The 22,812-nt window shown below is 44.3% G+C and overlaps 1 protein-coding gene across 1 annotated transcript in view; it reads right to left on the reverse strand.

Moving 5' to 3' along the window:
• The window catches only part of FBN3 (fibrillin 3), a 127,355-nt gene that overhangs the window by 47,803 nt on the left and 56,740 nt on the right, over positions 1-22,812 (reverse strand). The window contains exons 7-9 of the mRNA XM_048927668.1: positions 19,394-19,591; positions 17,218-17,343; positions 3,029-3,154 (exon numbers count right to left, since the gene is read on the reverse strand). Of these exons, the coding sequence (XP_048783625.1) occupies positions 3,029-3,154; positions 17,218-17,343; positions 19,394-19,591 (450 nt within the window). The remainder of the gene's footprint in view (positions 1-3,028; positions 3,155-17,217; positions 17,344-19,393; positions 19,592-22,812) is intronic.

The following is a 22,812-nucleotide window of genomic DNA, read 5'->3' on the forward strand; positions in this document are numbered from 1 at the left end:
TTTCCTCTTTCTCTTTCCCTTCCTGGACAATGACAAAGCAGTCAGAGGGGTTTCCCAGTCAGGTGAGGCCTTCAGCAACATCCTCACAACCTCCTGCAAGCTCAGGAATTTGCAAAATAAACAAGATCTAGCCCTAACTGGAACTTGAGGCAGTAAATGTGCTGATGTTACCCAAGGAAAGATAAGACACAAATCTCTCTGTCAGAGCTTTGCTGCATTATTGGGAAAAAAAGAGCAAAGAAAGCAATGTGCTGGAGTGCTGACTTGCAATGTGCTGGAGTGCTGACTTGCAGAGAACAACGGGACATGATGTACATGACTGGAAATGCATCTGGAAGTCTTTTTCTCCTATGCTTTTAAGCTGTTCTTTAAAAAAAAAAAAAAAAAAAGGAAGAAAAAGAAAGCTCACAGCCTGCAAGAGCTGATTCTTCTGCTGCCTGCAAAACAGTGAGCCTGTTTTTTAGATGAATGAAACTGTTATGGACGCATGTGGAACTGGATTCCTTCTGTCAAGCACAGGTGGGTGAATCATTCAGTGAATGTTCATTTCAAACTATGATGGACTTTCTCCAGCTACGCCACTGTTTGTATTTTCACTGAGGAAGGCAGCTAATGAGATTTGGGATCAACTCAAGCTCACTGTCTTGCTGTTTCAGCTGCAAAAACTACAGGACGTTATTCAAATGCAATAAAAAGATGTTTACTTTACTAAAAAGGGAGGGGAAAAGGATGGGAATATATTGAGGTTGCCACTATAAAGTCACAGCATAGGCAGTGTGGGTGCCCCATGATATATGGGCCACATATGGTCCTTTCCAGTGTAAACATCTGAGAGGTAGCAGCCTCTTCTGCTCTCTCCTGATGCTCTTCTAACAGTAGCCACATTATTTATTAACCTTCAATTTTATGAACAATTTCTTTGATTGATATCACAGAACGTAATTCACGGGTTTAAACTCTCAAAATGAGCACTAAAACCCCCTCAACTGGTATAAACAGGGTTTGTGAAATATGGATCCCGGGGCAACAGCACTTTATAGTAACCGTGCATTTTGCCAGAAAAAATATTGCCTATCCCAAAATGTGACAGCCCGCTAGCTCAGGGAAATGGCTGCAGCATGATGCATGGAGCTTAGGCACAGTTACAGCTCGCTGCAGCTAACTAAGGGCTGGGCTATTTTTAAATGTTGGCTTTCTAATTTTATTTAGTTTTCCTTTCTTGAAGCACTCGGTTTCAAGGAAAGTGGAGAAACGTTCCTTTGACTCATCATGCAGCCATCACACCCTGCAGGGCTCATAGCAGGCCTGGGAAACAGCGAGGAAAGGAATTCCACTCCTGTTAAAATCAGGTGCCCAAACAAGGTGACTCACACGTTACACTTTATGACTTCTTCTTTCTGGAACTGGAACATGATTAATTTTTATTGCAGATTCTGGGGATATAAAAGAGCTTAAAAATTCCTTTTTTCCTTTTTTTTTTCTGTATTAATTTCCAGGTCTTTTGAAAGAAAGACGTACCTAGCATTTTCCACTGCACTAACAATGACGCTTGTTTTTCATGTAACAGTTTCTCTTTATGCGTCCTTGCATTTTTGCCTTTCTAAAGGCAAATTAACTTGTTGAACAGGGAGACAAACCCTGGGATTCATTTTGACTTAAGTGAAGGCCCCTGCTGAGAGCAAGTAAACAGAGAGCTGATCTATTTGTTATAGAAACTGTTGTCTATTACAAAGAGAAATGGACCATCAAATATTTAGAAGGCTTGGAAAGGAATTTTGATCTGTTAAACATGCAAGATTCATTCCAGGTTCTGTAGTCTGGAGGCAAAGCAGCCTGTAAGCCTGGGGAAAGCTTGCCTGGACTCGAGCCAGTTCTGGAAAGCTTTGAAATAGAGCCAAAATAGAGCCAAACTGAGACCAAGTGAATGTGTATGTCTGAGCTTGTCAAGCAGCACACACTAGCCCATCCAAGTCCTTCACGTCGTCTACAGGATGAGGACTGCAAGACAGTGATTTCCATGCAGGCCTGGAAGTCATTTTGTTGCCAGTAACTGAATATCATGGTTGGAAGGTGGGCTATGGGATAACGTGTAAGAGCTCTCACAGCAGCTTTGTGAGCTGACAGGCTCAGCACATGTGCAGGAATGGGTGCCCCAGCATCCTGTCCCATGCTTGGGAAGAACCTCCTTCTCTCCACTGAATACGGAAGGAAACCAGACAGCCAGCTCAGTGCCCAGCTTGAGAGTCTGAGTTCCGTGAGATGAAGCCAAGTGAGTTCTAAGCCCTACTGACCATTAGTTTAAGGCAGTAGAAATTTATGAGCCGTTGCCTATGGTCTAAGCAGGAAGAAGGAGAAGATGATAAAAGTCACCATTTATTTGCATTGGTTATGCAAACCTCCAGAGCAAGCTCTCCTGCTCCTTCACCTCTGCTAAGCAAGAGGATGAGTGTGCAGGTGCAGGATGTTCTCCACAACCAGGCCCCTCTCTGCTCCAGGAAGGCAGGTGTTCTTTTGGACCTACAAACTGCGCCTTGTGCCGACCACAGCCACACACTGCGCCTGCAAATTCAGCTGCAGGGAGAACAGTGATGTCTCTGGCTGACATCTGATGTGGTAGAAAAGGGGTAGGAGTGCAAGGCTCCTTCTTGACCTGCTGCAAGGAGCCTGCTTTGGCGGGGGAGTTGGACTTGATCTCTGGAGGTCCCTTCAAACCTCTACAATTCTGTGATTCAAACTGACCACTGTCCCATCCAGACACCTTCTACCTCAGTCCTCCTTTCAATGTCCCCAGCAGGACCCCCATGGAACACTTCAAGCACTGCAGTCCAAGTTAGTTTCTGTGGCTGGGAAATGGCAAAAACCCTGGTCCACAGGAGCCAAGGAGGAGAGCAACAGTCTGTGACAGTGACAGACCGTGGAAGCCAGACACTGAACACAAACCCAGCATTTTCCAGCTATTGCATGAACAATGTGTCCTTTTGGAACAACCTGTAAATCACTGTCGTGATGAGAGGTCTGGGTTTCTTACCGATGCAGCGGGATCCATCGTGGCTGGTCATGAAACCACGTGGACACGTGCACACGTAGCTGCCTGCTGTGTTGGTACACTCTCCACCATCACACACGCCAGAGATTGTGCCACACTCATCCACATCTAGAAAAGAACAAACCAACAGGGATTATGTTTCCTTGTAAACCATTTCCTACCTGCAGCATGGATTCCGGACCAGAGCTGAGATCACATAGGACAGCTGCTGTGTTAAGGACTGCTGTGGGATGCTTGAAACCCTTAGTGGACTCCCAGCAGTGGATCCATTGAGAAAACAAGACCCTCCCACAGAGTTCTTCACAGGGCTTCACAAAGGCGTGTGCCTTTCTCTCCTCCCAACATAGTTTTTTGGATAGGCTGATTTAAAATGTTAAGCTCAAAGGAAGTTTAGGACAGAAACACATGCTCAGCAACAAAGGTGAGGGGACAAGGAGGTAGAGAAGGATATTCATAGTGATGGCATCTGTTTGTCTTCCAGAGAAACCATTTCCTGTGATAAGTCTCATTTCCCTGGAAGCGGATGGACATCTGCTTGACAATGGGAAGCAGTGAATGAATTCCTTCATTTGCTCGCACACACAGCTTTTGCTTTGTCTTAACCCATGAGCTCTCACAGATTTACCTTTCTGATTTTCTCCTCTATCCCACCAGGGGAAGAGTGAGCAAGTGGCTGAGTGGTGCACAGCTGCCTATGGGGTTAAACCACGACACCATGGAAAGTAATGGCATTACAGGAAGGCACAACAGCGGGCTTTCTGAGCCTCAATCCCAAAACTGAGCAGCTAGTTTTGAAATCTTGCTCAGAAATTACATTCTAATCCATGCTGGCAAGATGAGAAGCTACAGTTTTCTGTGCAGTTTTCCCAACCTTCCAGTCCAGACCAGCTGAAGTAGAACTTTGAGGATATTCCTGGGGTCACTATTTCTTATGCACTATTTGAACAGCTTCATACCCTTGTGAAAATTCTGCTTAACAAATGGGAAACCGTGGAGAAAGGTCAAAGGCCACAGCTTAACAAACACCAAACGGTAACGGAACAGTGGGAGGACAAGGTGCAAAATACAAGCAAAGAGAAGCAGATTGTGGCTTTTGGGTATAGTTATCACCTGGGATTTGAGGAAAACCAATGGGAAAAGACTTCCAAATTAGTCATTTTGCAATTAGTAAGCTGTTTTCCACACATTTTGGACAAAATGCCAGTGTTGTTAAATGTATGGGGCCCTGATACGATTCTGGGGCAGCTGACTGGAATCAAGGCTGTAGATTTGCCTCTACTGCCAACTGAAATCTCTACCAGAAATCCAGGTAGAATTAGACCCAACCAGCAATCAGTGCACTCAAAACAGTCAGTTGGTGGTTATGGTCCAGGGGATGAGTAAAAGAAGGAATATTTTCTGGAGAGATTTTTACAGTCGCAAAAAAACCCAAAAACCAAAAACCAAAAAAAACAAAAAACCAAACTCTTAGCAACTGGCAAAATAAGCACTTTCTGATATACACCTTTATTTATTGTATTTTAAACTTATCACAGTTTTGCGAGTGAATGGAGGGTTTTATATGCAATTTAAGTGCAGCTCAGGTCAAAGTCTGATCCTTCAAGGGGGCTTCTCTGATGTGAACAGCACAACAGCCTTGCAGCAGCTGCGGTGTTACCATGTGTGGGGGGTAGAGTTACTGTAGGCAGAGAAAAACATGCAAAAAAACAGGCAGAACATCAATGTGTGCTTTTCCTGGAGACTGTTAAGGCGAGGCTGGATCAGGCCCTGGGCAACCTGATGGAACTGTGCTGCCCCTGCTCGCTGCAGGGAGTTGGGCTAAATGGCCTTTGAAGGTCCCTCCCAACACCAAGAATCCTCTGAAAGTCCTCTCATCTGGGAGTGGAAATGGAGGATGCCTTCAGAAGAGATGAACTGTCAGACTTCAATGATGAAAGCAGCATAAACATGGTGTCAGGGAAATGGGGGGTCACCAGGAACTCATGTGGGTATGTATGAGTTACAGTGATGCATTTCAGAACTGGGTAAGAAATTTCTGTATGAAATGGGTGTGGGCTACTCAGAAGGCTACTGAGCTCCTTCCTGTCCAGTGTGAAACTGAGAAAAAAATGAGTCAGGAAGGAAACGTCTGACTGTAATCTCACAGTGCCATGCAGTGGCTAATGATGCTAATGCAGGACTGAAGACATATGGGAGAAATACAGAGCAGAAGCAGGTGGGTGATGTTACCTCTGAAAAATCACAGTTCTGCGTGGTGCCAGCTCCTACAGCAGGATATTAATTACATGGAGTGGTTCTGAGTCCAGGGGAATGACTCAGGCCTCGAAAAACCTGTCTGACATTAAGGTATTTGCAGGACTCAGTTTGATATCTATGCAAAAAACAGTGGGGATGTGACTGGAGCATAAAAATAAGAAACACAGGAATAATTCTGACATCACAATGCCCTACAATCTCAAGAAGAAAAGATGAAAGGTGAAATTTAGGCTGGAGTCAAGTAGGTAGCTTTACAACAGTGGTAATTAAACCTTTGTTCTGGTATCCAGGGAAAGGGCACTCCAACACTCAGGTTGAATTCAGCTCATCTAACTTTATGTCTGTAAAAGTCAGTCTCAGCACACTCTGAGGCCACCAGAAATTTACCTCCTCAGTGAGAAAAGCCTTAGGAAGGTGTTTGATTCCTCCCTCTGGAGATCCCACCTGATCATCAAAGAGGAATAATCAGTTTAGATTCAATTCCCTGTCTGGTCTTGCAAATGAATCTGCAAATGAAGCCTCCCCTTCTCCGACAGGCAGCTCCAGAGTTTGTCCCACCCACCTATCACTGCAAAGCTGGACTCTTCTCTTTGTTCCTTGCCCACATCTCCTTCCCGTTATAGCAGCTGGATTCCCTACAAGGAATTCTGCCTCCAAGCAAACCGCTCCACAGCCACCAACATTTTCCAACCAACCATCAATCCCACCTGAACATGCTTTCTTTGCTTTCTTTTCCTAAGGGAAAGCTCATAACTGTCCCAGTGTTCCACACAGGCTGTCAAAACTGCTTCCTACACATAATTATTTAGCTGTGCCTGAACAACTAAGGATTGGACCACTGATCTCAAGAGTCAGCTTTTTCATTAGACAGTCTACCAAGCTAATGCTGTGTTTCAGGAGGCTGTTAATTAATGCCCGTGCGGCTGAGAGGTAAATACAGCCATGACTGCAACACCCTTGTAAAGCTGGGCAAACCTCTGCACAAAACCAAGCGTTAATACAGAGGACAGACTGGAAGTGATTTCATTTCAACATCTCAGCACGCTTTTGGAGCACTGGGGGTTGGTCTCGATGATCTCTAGAGGTGCCTTCCAACCCCTACAATTCTGTGATTGTGTTTTGCCAGGCCCTGCTAAGACACTGATCAGCATTCTACTTGTCTTGTTTTTGTCCTGGCTTTGAAAACTTTCCTATAACATGCAAACCAAAATTAGAAACCAAACATGAATTCAAGCTTCGAAGTCGTTATTTTCGTCACTGTTTTACAGGTCTTTCTGCTTTGTCCTTTGCAAGCTGATCTCTAAAGCCTTCCTTTGGAATGGCTGTACTCAAGTCAGTGTAAAGGGGAATCAGCTTAACCTCCACAATGCTTTCAGCCTGAGGAGGAGGGTTCAGTTCTCCCAGTTTGAGCACACTGGGCTGGCAGGTAAGTATAAATCAATGGTCACATAAGCTAGAATCAAAGTGTATGCAGGCAACTGGTAATTGACTCCTCCCCTGGGTGCTCCATCACAGAACCATAGAATAACCAAGGTTGGAAAAGACCTCTAAGATCATCCAGCCCAACTGTCCATCTATCCCCAATATTTCTCACTAAATCACGCCCTCAGCACATCTCAATGTACCTTCAGGACAGTTCAGGTGTGCAGTTCCACATGAACTTCTCTACCATGAAAAATAAGGCCCTTCTTTGGAAGCAATTCCTATCCCTCCAGCTACTGTGGATTCCCCAGATAGATGTATCCCCATTGGAGAGGGACCTGGGAAATTAATCCAAGGTTCATATCTAAGTTGTGCCTGCACCAAGTGGGAGGGAGTGCAGAGGTTTCACAGAACCAGTGCAACTGTTATTGGGAGCCAAACTGGGATGGGGGGGCATGAAATAGCACACAGGTGACTGTCATGGAATTAGCATTGTCCTCAGACCTTCAGAAACACTGTCATAAACTTCATCTTTGGCTCTACAATTAGACTGCCTGCCAGGAGCCTTCAGTCCTTGCTTCTCAGGCCCAGTGACTGCACTACCACTGGCCTTTGCCTGCAGCGTGGGACAGTGATGGAATTGCAGAATTACAGTTTACTGCCCTTGCTCTGGCTGCACTTCACGCTGCTGGGGATTGCCCAGCCCTGCCGTGTGTCAAGGTCTCTGCAAGGCCTCTCTGCCATTGAGGGAGTCAGCAGCTCCTCCACTCGAGTCCTGCGTCCAGACACCGTCTCCAGACCAGACCTCTCCTTACAGATAAAGGACTGATCCTGTAGAGAGGGGTGTGATCTGAGAGGCTTAGAGAATACCACCTTCCTTCCTTCAGTGGTGAAATCTCAGATTGAATTTGTACTTCATCTCCTAAAGGAAGTAGAAGCAATGGTTCCAACGTCAATTTAATGGTTTTCTGCAAAAATCAAGCTCTAGGTTCATAGCTGCAGAGATACACAAACAGATAACAATCACAGCAAAACACTGTTAATTTCAAGGGACAGCTTCCCTCATGGAGTATTTAAGTGCTCTCAAGCATGAGTGCTACTATGGCAGTGCTGCCCTATGGGAAACTTTTCAATGCATGGGGCAGTCTGAAGAACCCATGAGAGATGCAACAAATTTACAAAACATGAGATTTGTGTGATGTGACTGATTGCCATCTGACACTTCAAACGTGATTTAAGCTGTGCCTGACTCTGTTTGTTCTCCTTAACCAAGGACAAGTATGGCAGATCCAATAAATGTAATCTCTTGTTTCAGAGACCTAAAAGCATTGGAATCTAAGCTTGGATTCATGTGACTTGGCAGGATTGGATTTGACATGGATGTGCACTTCTGTTCTGACAATACTGAAAGTATAGAAATAATCTGTTTACAGTTTTCAAATAAATGTTGGTCTTCTGCAGATTCAGCCACAGGTCAAGAAAAGCTGGTGTAACTGTGAAGAAGCTGTAATACTTCAGAAAGGTATTTAAGTCAAGTTTGGAAGGAGTGTTAAAGGGGACAGGTGTAACTGAGAAATTTCATGGAATTGCAGCACGGCCCGAGTTGGAAGGGACCCATGGGATCCTTGAGTCCAGCTCCCAGCTCAACACAGCACCACCCAAACTCAAACCTTCTGGCTGAGAATGGTGTCCCAATGCTTCTGTCTCCAGGGGATGCTGCTGCCTCAGACCCAACTTGCTCTTGGCAAGAAACCATAGATCCCTTTCTGCAGGCTGCCTTCCATCCTCTCATGCCCCATCTTTACACACAGCCAGGGCCGCCCAGTCCCTGGTGAAGAATCCAGCATTTACTTTTGTTAATTTTATACAACTGGTGATTGCTCAGCCCTCTAATTTGTAAACACTTCTCTGCAAGGCCTGTACACCCTCAAGGGGTCAACAGCTACTCCCAGTTTGGCATCATCTGCAAACTTAGTACAAGTTTGAGTCCTACGTTCACATCATTTACAGTAACTCTGAAGAGAACTGGCCCTAAATTTGAGTCTTGGGGAACCCCACAAGTGAGTGGCTGCAGACCAGTGTAACCTTTTACAATATAATCCTTGGCCAATTGTTCACCCATTTTATTATGTACTTCTCCAGCTGCGTGCTGGAAATTTTGTCCAAATGGATACTATGACAGATAGTAATCACAATCTTTGCTAAAATATGAAAAAAACAGCATCTGCTGGCTTCCCTGGGTCATCTAGATGGGTAGCTTCCCTTGTTATAAAAGGAAATTAAGTTAGTTAAACAGGATTTCCCCTCATGAATTCATGTTGGCTATGACCAATGGCCGTGCCCTCTTTCAAGTGTTTTTTAATACGTTTCAGAATGAACCCCTCCATAATTTCCAAGCACTGAAGTGAGACCGACAGGCCTGTAATTATCAGGGTTTTCTTCCTTACTCTTCTTAAAAATTAGAGCAACATTTGCCAATTTCCAGTCAACTGGGACCGCTTCAGCTTCCCAAGACCATTGAAAAATAATTGAGATAGGTCTCATAATGATACCAGTCAACTCCTTGAAATCCAGGGATGAATCCCATCAGGACTCAGAGAACTATATGCATCCAGCCAAAGCAGCAAATCCCAAACGAGTTCAGAACTGAGGGGAGTTTATCATTGCCACAGTCATGATCCTCAGACTCAGGTTTCCAGGGATCTCAGGGTTCATCATGAGTTTACAGAGAGGAAGAAGGCATTAAGCACCTCTGCTTTGTCTGCACCTCTTTTTGTGAAGTGACCATCATTGAGTAACAGGCCAACATTATCTCTGCTCCTTCTTTTGCTGTTATCATAATTTTAAAAGCTCTTTTTGTTGTCTCCCACAGTACTGGTCAGCTTCAACCCTAACTGAGCTTTGGCTGCATTAATTTTCTCCCTACAATGGCAACCAGCATCTCCATAGTTCTCCCATGTTGCCTGACCTTGCTTCTCATGCCCATGTCATCTGATATCAAGAGAGAAAAATGCATTTTTATTTGGTTTCTCAGTAACTCTAAAAGTATACTTTCAAAAGTGTAATTTCTGCTGCCTTTTTTTACACAGAGCAAAAGACATTGCTTCTATCCTTGCAGTATTCCTTTATCTCTTTGATATTCAAAGTTACTGCAGCAGATTACATGATTTGAAGCCTGGAAAGACAGCAATGCAAGCCTGTAGAAAACACTTTCCCCACATGGGCCCCGGCAGGGAATGAGATTTTATCACTGCAGCCTACCCTGCTATTTAATAACAGGCCTGTGTTTGGTTACAATTTGCAGAACACTCAAAGTGAAAGACCTTTATAAAGTGAACGCTGACTGTGCTATTAGAAATAACTATTTAAAACATCCACATATCTCCCTTGAAGTTTGTCGTGTCAGAGATCTGGAGGCCAGCTGACATCAGTGCTTGGAATGTCAGTCACCCACAAAAAGGTATTGTGTTAGGATAGCGGGGAGCAACAGCAACTTGCATTCCATTCTTAAGGAAAAACAGAGTTCATTCAAAAAGTTAAATGAAACTGCAACATTTTTTTCTTTCCATTTAAAATCCTGAGATGAGTGTTAGCAACAGGATCACCGGGAAAAAAAAGCAAATGTTTCTGAATACTGCTTTCACATCCTGTACTTGGAGAAACTGAGCTGCAGTCTTTGTTGTTGTTTTACTTCCTTCCCACCACATCTACCTTCTTTATTACACTGAAGTTTTGGTTCATTCAGTGCTGAAGGCCTTGGGGAAGCTTCACACAGTGGGACACATATGTGCACCTCTCATTAACACCCAGCTGCCAGTTCTGCCTAGGGAATTCTTCCAACTTCAACCTGGCTACTTCATGACTTTTCCAACTTTCTGCTAAGAATTAAAGCAATATTCTTTGCACTCTGCTCTTCAGACAATGGCAGAATTCAATGTAAACGTTGATTTTGGATCTGGTCTCCCATAGTGTTGGATTGGGTTTGGCCCAATCACTTAAAAGCTGAAGATGCTGGAAGCCAAAGGCTACAGAGCTTCAGAAAGAGAGCTGCAGCCTGCAAAGCACATCCAACTCGGGTGCCCGCAGACATGCTGAAACCCTAACCTTCCCATCTGCTAAAAATACAGGAATTGATGGAGAAAACATCTCTGTGTCACGTAGCAGAGGTCATGCCTCATCAGCCCTCCTCTCGTGCAGCACACGGGACTTTCAGGCCTTCCTTTCCAAAAAGCACAAAGAAACCACAGAGGAGAGTAACACAGCCCTCCAAACCATACTAAATCCATGGAAATGAGCTTTTAGTGGGTATAAACAATGAGCTCTTTTGTAGTCATTTTGTAAGAAAATTGGAAACATGCTAATAAAATGGCTATCGTGTTCCATTTGGGAGGAAAATGGGCTGGCCTACCCTCTCAGCTCATGGAAAACACAGGAAAACTCCTTCCAATTTTAAAACATGAATGAGATTCAACAGAGTAAAAAAAATAGAGCCTTGTCTTCATCAGAATATTTGAAATGTGGATTAGTTGTGACAAAAAGACTGCTGCAGATTAGCCCTTAGGGTTATAAGTAGCATCTAATGTGTCAGTCTACAAATGCTAAATAGAAGGGGGTGAGTAAAAAGAGGTGGGCTTTGTAATTAAAGGATCTATTCCTCTTTGGCAGAATCTGTCTCTCGTGGAGGCAGACGACTGTCAAAAAAGAACTGTCCTGGACGGATTTAAACAGAGCTTGCTGCACACAGTATGCAGTGCCTTTCACCTCCTGGTCTGCTTTTTGTCTGTGTGTTTCACTACATCTTGTACCTTATCGTTCTAGAACAATTTTGGTTGTAGGACAGTTATTGCTTCTGGGGCACTGGAAAGCATCTTGGGTGACATACTGGCATTACATACTTCACTGATAACAGAGCGAGGAATTCTGCCATGCAGTAGAGGAAGTGCTATTAAGAAAAGTGAAAGTATTGGAAGAGAACCATTAAAACTATGGAAGAGAAGGATTTATTCAGCCAGTGATTCCACCCTTGAGAACAACACAAGGAATTGTTCCCTTAAGTATAATCATGCGGTTGTTTCCAGGGTATAAGATGTTACTTGGAGTAACAACCCCTCCTCCCCTCTGATTTCTTAATGAAGATCTTTGTATAAGGAAGATGTGCCTGATTTCAGGTGTGACATTTTTCTTCATTTTGTTCCACTGTTTTCAGAAGTGTTTTCTCGTGTTCTCCACAACTGCTTTCTTCCAGAGGTTAAGCAGTTACACGATAGACACACACCCTTCTTTCAGACCCCGCACACTTCTAATTCCCTGCAAACCTCAGCAGGTGCTGCTCTTTTCCAGTTCCTCCATCTGCCAGTTTCGCAGTAAACTGACAACACCTGCCCTCCTTGCTCACCTTCTCATACAAACACAATATAAATGCAGTCCTTCGGTTTTCCCAAAGCTGGCTTTGTTTTCAGGACTTGCTAAGAGAGCAACCCCTTCACCTTCAGATCTTGTCTCTGCTCCTCTGTGTTTCACAGAGTGCCTGCATCCATCAGAAAGTGAGCAGGCAACTCCCTTGTGCCAGAAATTTCTCGTTAGCTGTGTCATAGCCCTGCGCTCAGCAACTCTTGATCCCTCGAGCTCACTCAGAATACAGTGGCCAAAAGCATAAAATAAGCCACTATTTGAAACTGTCACATTCATCAGAGATGAGTTGCAGCAGTAACGCTAGAATTGAGCAACCCTGTATTTGCGGGACATACAGGTTCAAATTCAAACTCGATTTCATGTGCGCGTTTTCTCATTTTGCAGATGGAGCATTTTCATTATAGGGCTGACCAAAGATTCATCCAATGTATTCAACACCAGTCTTGCAGCCTTCTGATATGCTTGGGAAATTGGGGCCTGAGCTTGCCTGTCAGCACAGTAGATCTTGCGTAAGAAAAGCATCTTTACTCTTTGGGGATTCAGAAACTGAAAATGAAGCCTTGATTCCAGGTGCCATTTGCATTAAGAGATAAGTATCAATATGGGAAGCTCACAACATTATCTCTGCTCCAGCATCCTCCCACCAATAAACAGCCCAAGGAAGACTGGTGTTACATGCTGCTGTGTTGATGGGGGAGACATCATTAATCAGCAAACACAGTGACACAGGCTCTGACCTTTGGCTCAAATACAATCCCATCTGCTGACTTCACTCCCCAGGAGGAATTTTCTAAGTAGAAAACACAAACTCCTGGGAACTATGGAAGAATTTAACAGAGATATTTAATCTAGCTTTAATATTTCCTGGTTGCTTGGCTTGGATGAAGAATCTGAAAACAAGTGAAAACCATCTTTTTCCTAAGCAAGATGGTCTCAGTGCAAACTGAGAATTCACTGTTTTCACCAGCTGCAAAATAAGTACAAACAGATTCAAAAAGAGAATTGCAGCTTTGAGGTTTTATTTTTGGAGCACACCTGGATAAAGAACTTATCTTCTTATGGTTGAGGTCATTATCTTGATTTAAAACCCTTGTCCAGTGTTGCTTGGACTGTTACAGTAGTACAGACATTTCAGGAGAGCAGAAATGAGGTTCTCTATCTGTTTTAACAAGTAAGCTGCTCCTGACATATCAAAGCTTCAGCAAATTCTTTGAGACAGGGCCTTTTGTATCGAGAAGAGGAGAGGAGAGGAGAGGAGAGGAGAGGAGAGGAGAGGAGAGGAGAGGAGAGGAGAGGAGAGGAGAGGAGAGGAGAGGAGAGGAGAGGAGAGGAGAGGAGAGGAGAGGAGAGGAGAGGAGAGGAGAGGAGAGGAGAGGAGAGGAGAGGGTTGGAAGAGATCTGCAACGATAATCAAGACCAAATGCCTGACAACTTCAGGGCTACCCAAAAGTTTAAGTATATGAGTGAAGGCATTATCCAAATGTCCCTTGAGCGTTGATAGGAACAGGGCACCAGCTGCCTCTCCAGGAAACCTTTATCAGTGTTTAATCACCTTCATGGTTAAGAATTTTGTCCTAATGTCCAGTCAGAACCTCTCCTGGCACAGCCTTGTGTCATTCCCTCCCATTCTAAATAACAACTTCATACAGCATTAGAGTCGGATAAACCCCTGACAAGATGCCAGTTCTCTGTTCTCCTATTCACATAGCTGTAGTGACTCACATGAAGCACATGGAGCAGTGACAGCCCAGACAAAGGTATCCTCTTCTTCTGACTTCATGGTTGGGACATGTTGGTGATTCATGTCTGGGAAATGAGCCCTCAAAAACAAACTCAACCCTGCCAGTTTAGAGCATCCTTCATGTTTATGTCGCTCTCACAGAAAGATCTGTAAGTCAACAGGTTATGCCAAAGGCAAGCACCACTCTTTTGGTGGTCTCTTTAGCAACCGAGGAAAGATAAACTATGGAACAGACACTGTAGATGCTGGAGATGTCTCTTTTTATGGCTGTTCAGGAAGCAGAGTGAAAGGAAGCTGTTTATGGCTGCATCACACTGCTTTTGCAGGCGTTCTGGGAAGTGAGGACCCACGCAGAGGCCCCTTGCATCTGGATGACAGATTCAGACAATGGATTGTTTTTAATCTTGGTGTATAGAAAATTCCAGCTAAACTGATTTCATATGTGCTTTGTCTGGTCCCTGGCCAGCATGGGTGAGGCAGACCAAGGCAATGAGAACAATTTTTTTGCATACTAAAGTTGGGTTCATGGTTCTAGTATAGTCCAGCCTTGGCTCATTGACCAGTCAAATTGCATGGGACATAACTTGATACGGGGAACTGGTTTGTTGCCTGAAATCTGTGTTAAAGGACTGTTTTGGATTCTACTATTTCCAAGTCCACGGGTGCTGGAGAGCTGCAAGAAACCCTCCTGTTCAAACTTCAGAAAGTCTCATGGCATCCTGCCAATAAAAATCCACTGACACAGATGTTTTCTCAACATAAAAGACTGTCCAGCCCCCACGGAAGATTAACCTCCATAGCTGCGTCTCACTTTGGAAAAGTTTTTCTGAAGGGCTGAACCCAGGTCCCATGGCATGCACTGACACAAACACTGCTCGACTGTACCAGCAGAGTGTAGGTCTGCATTGCAGGAGTGGTGATATGGGAGCAGTCACTTGGAAACAGTGATTTTGTTTTTCCCCCCTGAGAAATGACTCTTAGGAGGAACCTCACAGGAAACACATGCTGCAAACCCATAGTGTTAGGAAGGTGGGTTTCTGGCATGCTGACTGCTTCTAATAGCTAGCTGCCTACAGCTCTGCCACTGTAAATAACTTTGCCACCTGGAAACAAATTCCAGGTTAAACATCTGGATTCTAGTGCATTCATCATCCCTTGTCTTCATTACAACAGAGCCTTGGAGGGGAATGAAAGGCAAGTGTAATTCCTGAAGCCCAGCTAGGTGGGACGGAGTTGCATGAGCACAATGAACACATTCCATCCTTAAAATGGCATGCACAGGCCAGCAGGGTTTCATACAGTATGAGCTTTCATATTTGAGACAGGAACCGTTTAATGTTGTTTTCATTTGTCAGATGTTTGGAAAATGCAACAAGTGTTTATTCCTTTACTTCTGAGAAGTGCAGCCTGCCTGGCAAGGCACAAGAACTGCTGCAAAACATTTGGGGACAGTGTGTTCTTCCCATAGAGGTCTGCACACCTCTCAGAGAACATTCTGAGCAGTGACAGAGAAGCTGCTGAGGCTGGACCCTAAGGAACTGGAGCTAGGCTATCAACACAGCATCAAGAGTGCCCAGATAGGTGACACTGTGAATGATAATATATTGACTGTACATAATCCTAATCTGTGCCCCATGTTTTATAGAATCATCACAGAATAGAATCACAGAATGGCCTGGGTTTTAAAGGAGCACAATGCTCATTCAGTTCCAACCCCCTGCTGTGTGCAGGTTGCCAACCAGCAGCCCAGGCTGCCCAGAGCCACATCCAGCCTGGCCTTGAATGCCTGCAGGGATGGGGCATCCACAGCCTCCTTGGGGTTCTACTGTGGAATTCTGTGTCTTATGGTGTAGAAAAGGTGATGAAGACATTGCTTTCTGTGTGAGTTCTGAATGCATCCAAGTGGCACAGTGAACAACTTATCCTGAGACAGTGAGTAAATGATAGTTCCAGAGGCTTCCAGGAAGCGTTCGGCCTTAATTACCACAACTCGTCTTAACGCAGTTAAATTTTCACACCCTAAACAAAACTAGCCCTCTGTTCTGAGGACCAAGTCATTTGGCCATTTCCAAACAACACTACTTAACCCCTGGAAAATATTTTGCTTGGAAATGGCGGAACAGTGCATCACTTCATCGTGCCCTCTGAGCTGCTGAGACTGATCCTTGACATTTCCTGCACCTTTACCAACAGACTGTAAGCTGACTGCTGACACTGCAGATCAGCTTGCCCACATGCTCAGAGTAGAGCTGCACCTGCTCACCTGTGCAAGGCATCTGGGTGCACCACTGAAGCGCTTTTAGAAGACAATTAATACTTAAACAGCATAGATAAGCACAAACCACGCCCCAGAAACGCTGCACCATTTCCAAAAGAAATGCTGAAAATGTCATTCTCATCTCCAACTCGTTTGAAGAGAAGCAGGGGCTGGGATGGCATCAGACATCAGGAGGCTGTTGGTAGCCAAGCCTGTGACGGGCAATTCCTGCCTCTGCCACCAAATTATTGTTGGTATGCAAGGGCAAATTTCAGGTTCTGGTCAACACATCAGTTGGAATAATATCACCAAGTCAGTGAAACAACACTGCACTGATTTGCTCCACACTCTCATCCTATGAAATCAGGTCTTCTGCAGTGCAGTGATGTTATTTCTGGTTGTCTTTTTCGATCACCATGAGCCAGTTGGATTCCACTCCAGACTTTCAGTTACTCTACTGAACTACAAGCAACCAAGCTGTAAAAAGATAAATACCAATTGGATATAAGGGAACTATTCCTTGCCATAACCGTGGCAACACCCTGGGACAAGAATCCCAAAAGGACAGGTCTTAATCATTCAAAACTCCATCAGAAAAGGCCCTGAGCAAACTGATCTAGCTTTGAAGCTAGCCCTGATCTAAGCAGAAGGCTGAGCTGGAGACCCCTTCTGTTCAGTGAGTCTCGTGTTGGAATTAAAACAGCCTTCAGAAAACATCTGCAGGAAAAAAAAAACAACCAACACACACACAAAAAAAACCAACCAGCAAACTATTTTGAGTTGAAGAGAAGATTGGATAAGATCTGTTTCTCATTTCCTTACTTTGCACTCCAGGAAGCAGATCAGAAATTCATACTGCAGTGCATTCTCTGACCTGACTTAGTGCTTGTAGAGCCCATTCCTGCTTGGAAATCAGGATCAAGGTGTGGAAGCTCTCTTGCATCTCTGTTTTCCCAGCCTTGGAGATACCCAGCACTGCTGAGAGATTCTCAGGTGTTCACGTGTTTTTCTGTTCTCAGAAAGAACCTGGGAGCAGTGTGCTGAGCAGTCTGCAGTCTGCAGTGCAGATGTCTGCAGTCTTACCTTCACATCTGTGGCTGGTCTCGCTCTGCTTGTGTCCTGCAGGGCATTTGCATTCATAAGAACCCACTGTGTTGATGCAGTTACCACCCTGGCAGAGTCCAGGAATGGCTTGACATTCATCCACATCTACAGGAAAAAAAAAGCAAAGACGTTGGAAATTATAGCCATTGAAACAGGTGAACGTTCAGCTTACAGTGGTGAAGAATAGTTCTATAAGAAATAGGAAGCCTTGCTCCAAGTAGGTGAATTTATATTTTTCAAAGCAATTACCTACCAGTTGCATTAGCTGTAAGGACATAAAATGGACAGATTGCTGGCACAGCTACACAAAACAAAAAGGGAGAGAAAAGTGTAATGTTTTCCAAAGCCAACATCCCCAGGCTCAGCAAGAACCTTCGTATGGATGGCAAGGCTATGATCAGTGTGGCTGCTCCCTTATGGTAGTAGTTGAGTTCGTTCCAGGTTGGTGGCTGATTACGAGATGAGAAATGGTTTGCGTGCAGCCTTTAGAGAGCAACACCTGATGCTGGGCAAAGAGGGGAACCTACAGACTGTTAGCTGTTCCATCAGCCCAGCCCCAGGATGCTCAGCCTGCATCCAAGAGCTCCTCAGCTGTGAATGGGCACTGCTTTCCAAAGCACCTCAGGAAGTTCTCAGCACTTACTGCTAGATCCAGCACTCGCAGGTGCAGCAGATATTGATACTCCAGTTTTGTCTGCAGTAACAGTGACAACACATAAATAAGCCAAGCTCACACAAAGACGCTGGGGACATATAATGCAGATTACAATAGGCAGCCAGAAAGATCTCTGCATTTTCAGTTTTATCCTACAGACAGTGGTTAGTGTGGGTGTTGGATGCAATAGGCTTTTTGGTCACAACAGGTAAAGGCTCAAATTGGTTGCAGATGCAGAAAGGAATTCATGCATCTATGCATGGAGATCCCTTCAACAGACCAGTGGGAAAAAAACAAACAATCTTGAAGGCTGCCGAAAGGATTTACTGATCAGAGCTCAATAGACCATTCTGCTGTTATTGCCTGAGTGTCCTGGGCATTGAACAAAACTTCTAAACATTTTTTATGCCTATTTTAATTGTTCGTGTGATCTCAGAGGAGATATGACTTCTGTTTAGACCCAACGTTAAAGTTTATAGAGCACCAAGCACCAGATACAAGAGCTGACTGTGCCCCATTAGCAACAGCAATGTTCCAGAATGAAGATACATGGAAAGCTCAACTGGTAACTTAGTTTTAAACCTGGTGAAACATTAGCCTGATTTACTGCATCTTGCAGCATAGGGGATCATCTGAGAGCTACAGCATGGACAGAACCTTTAAACGAGATAAGATTATCTGAAAAATGCAATCAGTGTTGAGCAGAGAAAAATTTCACTGAAGCTATCCATCACACCTCTGTGTGCAGAAGATCTGATCAGACCCACATGAAAAATCTAGATTTTATTTTACTTGTGTTTTAAACTGAATGTGACCAGGAAAATCCATATATTGAAACTGTCTCAGAATGGAAATCCCTAACAAGTTTATTTGGGATCTATCCACATTCCTGAATACAACTATTACAACATGTTAGAAAACCAAATACCTACATGCACATTAATTAAATTATAATATAAAAAGTTTTACAAGTCTTACGAAGGAAAAATGAACAAGGAGGGCAGGTGTTTGGTCAGAGGAAATGGAATAAAATGATAAAGTTGAGATATCCACTTTTATTCAAATAATTCCAAATGTTCCCTATGGAAACATAACCAAAGGCAACACAATCCACAGGCAGTCGCATCTCATGAAATATTTCCAGCTAAAGATATTTCTACTTGCAGTGCTGGTAAAACCTGAACACGCTGCCTGTGGCACAAACATTTCTCTCCCCCAGTTCACTTCCTTGATTAAGGGGAGCAAACTTTGGCCTCTAGCAATAGTTTTCCCATACACATAAGTTTTTGTCACCTATGAAAAATATCACTGAAGTGGTTGTCAGGTGGGAGAGCTAAGTCCATGGTGATGCTCTGTGACGTATGAGGACAGATACAGCACATACATTTTCACAAATAAATGTCCTCTGTACCACGGCTCCTGGCAGTCAACCTTCACTGGAGCTTTCAGTACACATCAGGATGGATAAGAGAAAATCCTCTTATGTGTTGTGACATTTACCTTGGCAGGCTCCAGTACGAATGTTGGGAATGAAACCTCGTCGGCAGGGGTGAGGCTGGGCAGGGCACATCTCACACGGGTGACCCCACGCCCGTCCAATGGTGGCACAACACATGGTCTTGGTACAGACGATCCCGCTGAGTTGGCCCTGGCACATCTGGTTATTTACCTGGCTAAAGCAGGGACCGGTACGGTAGTCTGAGGGAAAATAAAAGCAGCCACAGGTTAGATCAAGATACAAGTGCAAGGTTGTCTGTCTAAACTGCCTGTCTAGTCTTACTGGATCTATTTCTCATTCTACCAACGAAGTTTTTCAAGTGCAGACTCACAGAATTGTAGAATCATAGAGTCACCAAGGTTGGAAAAGACCTCCAAGATGATCCAGTCTAACCATAGAATCATAGAATCATAGAATCACCAAGGTTGGAAAAGACCTAAAAGCTCATCCAGTCCAACCGTTCACCTCTTACCAACAGCTCCCACTAAACCATGTCCCTCAACACAACATCCAGTCTTTCCTTCAACACCCCCAGGCTCAGTGACTCCACCACCTCCCTGGGCATCCATTGCAGTGCCTGACCACCCTTTCTGAAAAATAATTCTTCCTCATGTCCAGCCTGAATCTCCCCTGCCGTAGCTTGAAGCCATTCCCTCTGCTCCTATCACTAATGACACAAGAGAAGAGGCCGACCACCAGCTCACTACAACCTCCCTTCAGGCAGTCACAGAGAGCAATAAGGTCTCCCCTGAGCTCCTCTTCTCCAGGCTGAACATTCCCAGCTCCTTCAGCCTCTCCTCATATGGCCTGTGTTCCATCACCTACCATCCGCATTTCCCCACTAAACCATGTCCTTTAGTACAACACCTAAATATTTCTCAAACACTTCCATGGGCAAGTTCTGCAAAAATATCAAATATTAAGTAGCCATAGGAAGAATAAAGATTTAAAACTAAACTAGAAGCTAGCACTGGATAGTGGTTGCCTTTCATCCACCTTTCATGAGACCACTGGGAGGTTCTCCAAGTCAGCTCTTCCTGGTTTCCCCAGGCTCATCCCAAGAGCTACAGTGATTCCATGTCTTCAGTCAGTGCTCCGCAAGCACTGGCCCAAAACCAATTCAAAATGCAACATCAGGCAAAGAGGAGATTTCAGGGCTGCAAACTCAGCTGCACTGTGGACTGCTGGCAACAGTGAAACGATCAAGCTTCATATAAATTAGATTAACTGGAGAGAAGGTAATGGCAGTGCTTTAAACTAAAAAAGAGCAGATGGAGATTAGATATTTGGAAGAAACTCTTAACTATGAAGCTGGTCAGGTGCTGAAAGAGTTGCCCAGAGAAGTTGTGAATGTCTGATCCATGGAAGTGTGGAGGGCCAGAATGGATGGAGCTCTGAGCAACCTGGAGATGTGGAAGGTGTCCTGCCTCTGACAAGGGGACTGGAACTGAATGGGCTTTAAGGCCTCTAGAGACAAAGACACTTATGGAGATGGCATTTCTTGGACAGCCTTAGGGCTTGGCAATCCAAGTAACAGAAACATGCATACAGGCAAAGTAAGTATATCATTTCAGTACTCAAGGACATCCTTTCATCTCCAGTGTCCCATTGCTATACTCAATAAATGCAAATCTCATACCTCCAGGTCAAGAAAATTTATAAAAACAATCTTGTTTCAAGATACTGGGTCCCTTACTGTGATCCTGCAATATAAACGAGCACTCAGGCAGTCAGTCAGTACAATCACACATCACCAAAGGAGAGAGATGAAGGCACTATGCTCATAATCCTCTCAGTTTTGGGCACCTAAGGATTATGTATATCTAAGTACATAAGTGAAGGTGCTCCTCATTTAGAACAGTGGACTTTAAGTCACCATTCCCTCCAGCATCTTCGATACCTATCTCAGCACAGAGGGAGATCCACCAACCAACTCACATTACACAAAAGCTGGACTTGTCTTAGCTCCCATGCACCCTGCAGTGAAAGGCAAATGGGGCTCAGGGCCATATGCTTTAGAAGCAGGATTCACAGCTGTCTGCTGAGAATGAATGACAGCACTGTGATAAGCTCGGACCATCAGTTCAGCTGGCTGTTCTATTAAAGCAATAAACAATTTAGGCTTCCTATAGCCCCAAGATGAATACACGTAGTACCGTCTGCCTTGGGTCAACGGTGAAATAGAATTGAGAGACAAAGTTGTCTCAACAAATATGCAACACAGTTCTGCTAAGAATTTTCTCTCAAATTTTTGTTGGTGACAATTTGGAGATGGAGATGTCTTGCTGTCAGCTTGCTGCTGCTTGGCTTGCAGAGTACCAGCCCTAGATTCACCCAAAAACCTTCTGAGAGAGAATTCCCCAAACTTTCTCCATGCTGTCTGATGTAAATGGTGCTCATAAAAGGATTTCTGTGCTCTCTGACAGTCTCTGTAAAGGCAGCCTCCTTCCGTAACACATGTTATAGTGACTCATTTCTTCTGTTTAACTCTTAAAGGTCCCTTGGCAATTTTAACTAGAGCTTTAAAACCAGATGCTGCAAAAGCAATCAGCTCATTTTCCATCCCCAACGAAGTTACTCCCAGCCCTTAAAAACAAAAGGACTTTGAAGGGGCTTGTTTGCACCATGGGCACTCTCTGGGCTCTCATGACCCTTGGTTGGGGCTGTTAGCACAGCAGGCATTCATCAGGAAACAAAGTTCTTAAGCTTCTTCCTTCTACTGGGAATAAATGAATGCATGTAAATGCTTGATCAGTGGCTGGAAAGAGGACATTTAACCATATTACTGTCAGACCAGAAAATTCCACATTCACCATGAAGGAAGTTAGATGTTGGTTAAACACGCTGTTCTCTATCAGATAACAGGCTACAAATCTCCGCCTGAGGAATTGCCTAGGGAATTTTGATGTTGGACTAATTGACTCAAAATTCAAATCCCAGCATCAGTGGCCAGATTAGCCCACAGATGTCTTTGCAGTGAAACATTTGGATTTGAAATGTGAAGTAAAACAACGTTACGTGGAAAGTGGTTCTAAGAGCCACAAGCAGCAGTGGTACACACAGCTATTGACTTATAGCTCTGTTTCTGGAAATGGGTTTGTACAGCATCAGTGCTGAATGGAGCAACGCTGCTTGTCCGTGCTCCACTTCTCGGCCTGCAAGTTTTCAGGTTGTGACCTTTGTGATCAGCTGCCTTCTTTCTAAATCCCAGCATGCATGTGCAAAGGTAGGGTAGATGGTTTGAGACAGGAGACTTTCCCCCTCTGGACATCTTTGCAGGACAATCATATTGCCAGACCTGCACTTGCATGAAACCACAGAGAGGCTGGGCTGTAAAAGGTCATCTAGAAATGCTGGTAATTACTGCAGGCCTTAGAATGAGAGTGCATGTGCTGATGAGCCTTCCTCACTCCTGCTGCAT

This window comes from Lagopus muta, chromosome 26, assembly GCF_023343835.1.
Source record: "Lagopus muta isolate bLagMut1 chromosome 26, bLagMut1 primary, whole genome shotgun sequence".
Classification (NCBI taxonomy): domain Eukaryota; kingdom Metazoa; phylum Chordata; class Aves; order Galliformes; family Phasianidae; genus Lagopus; species Lagopus muta.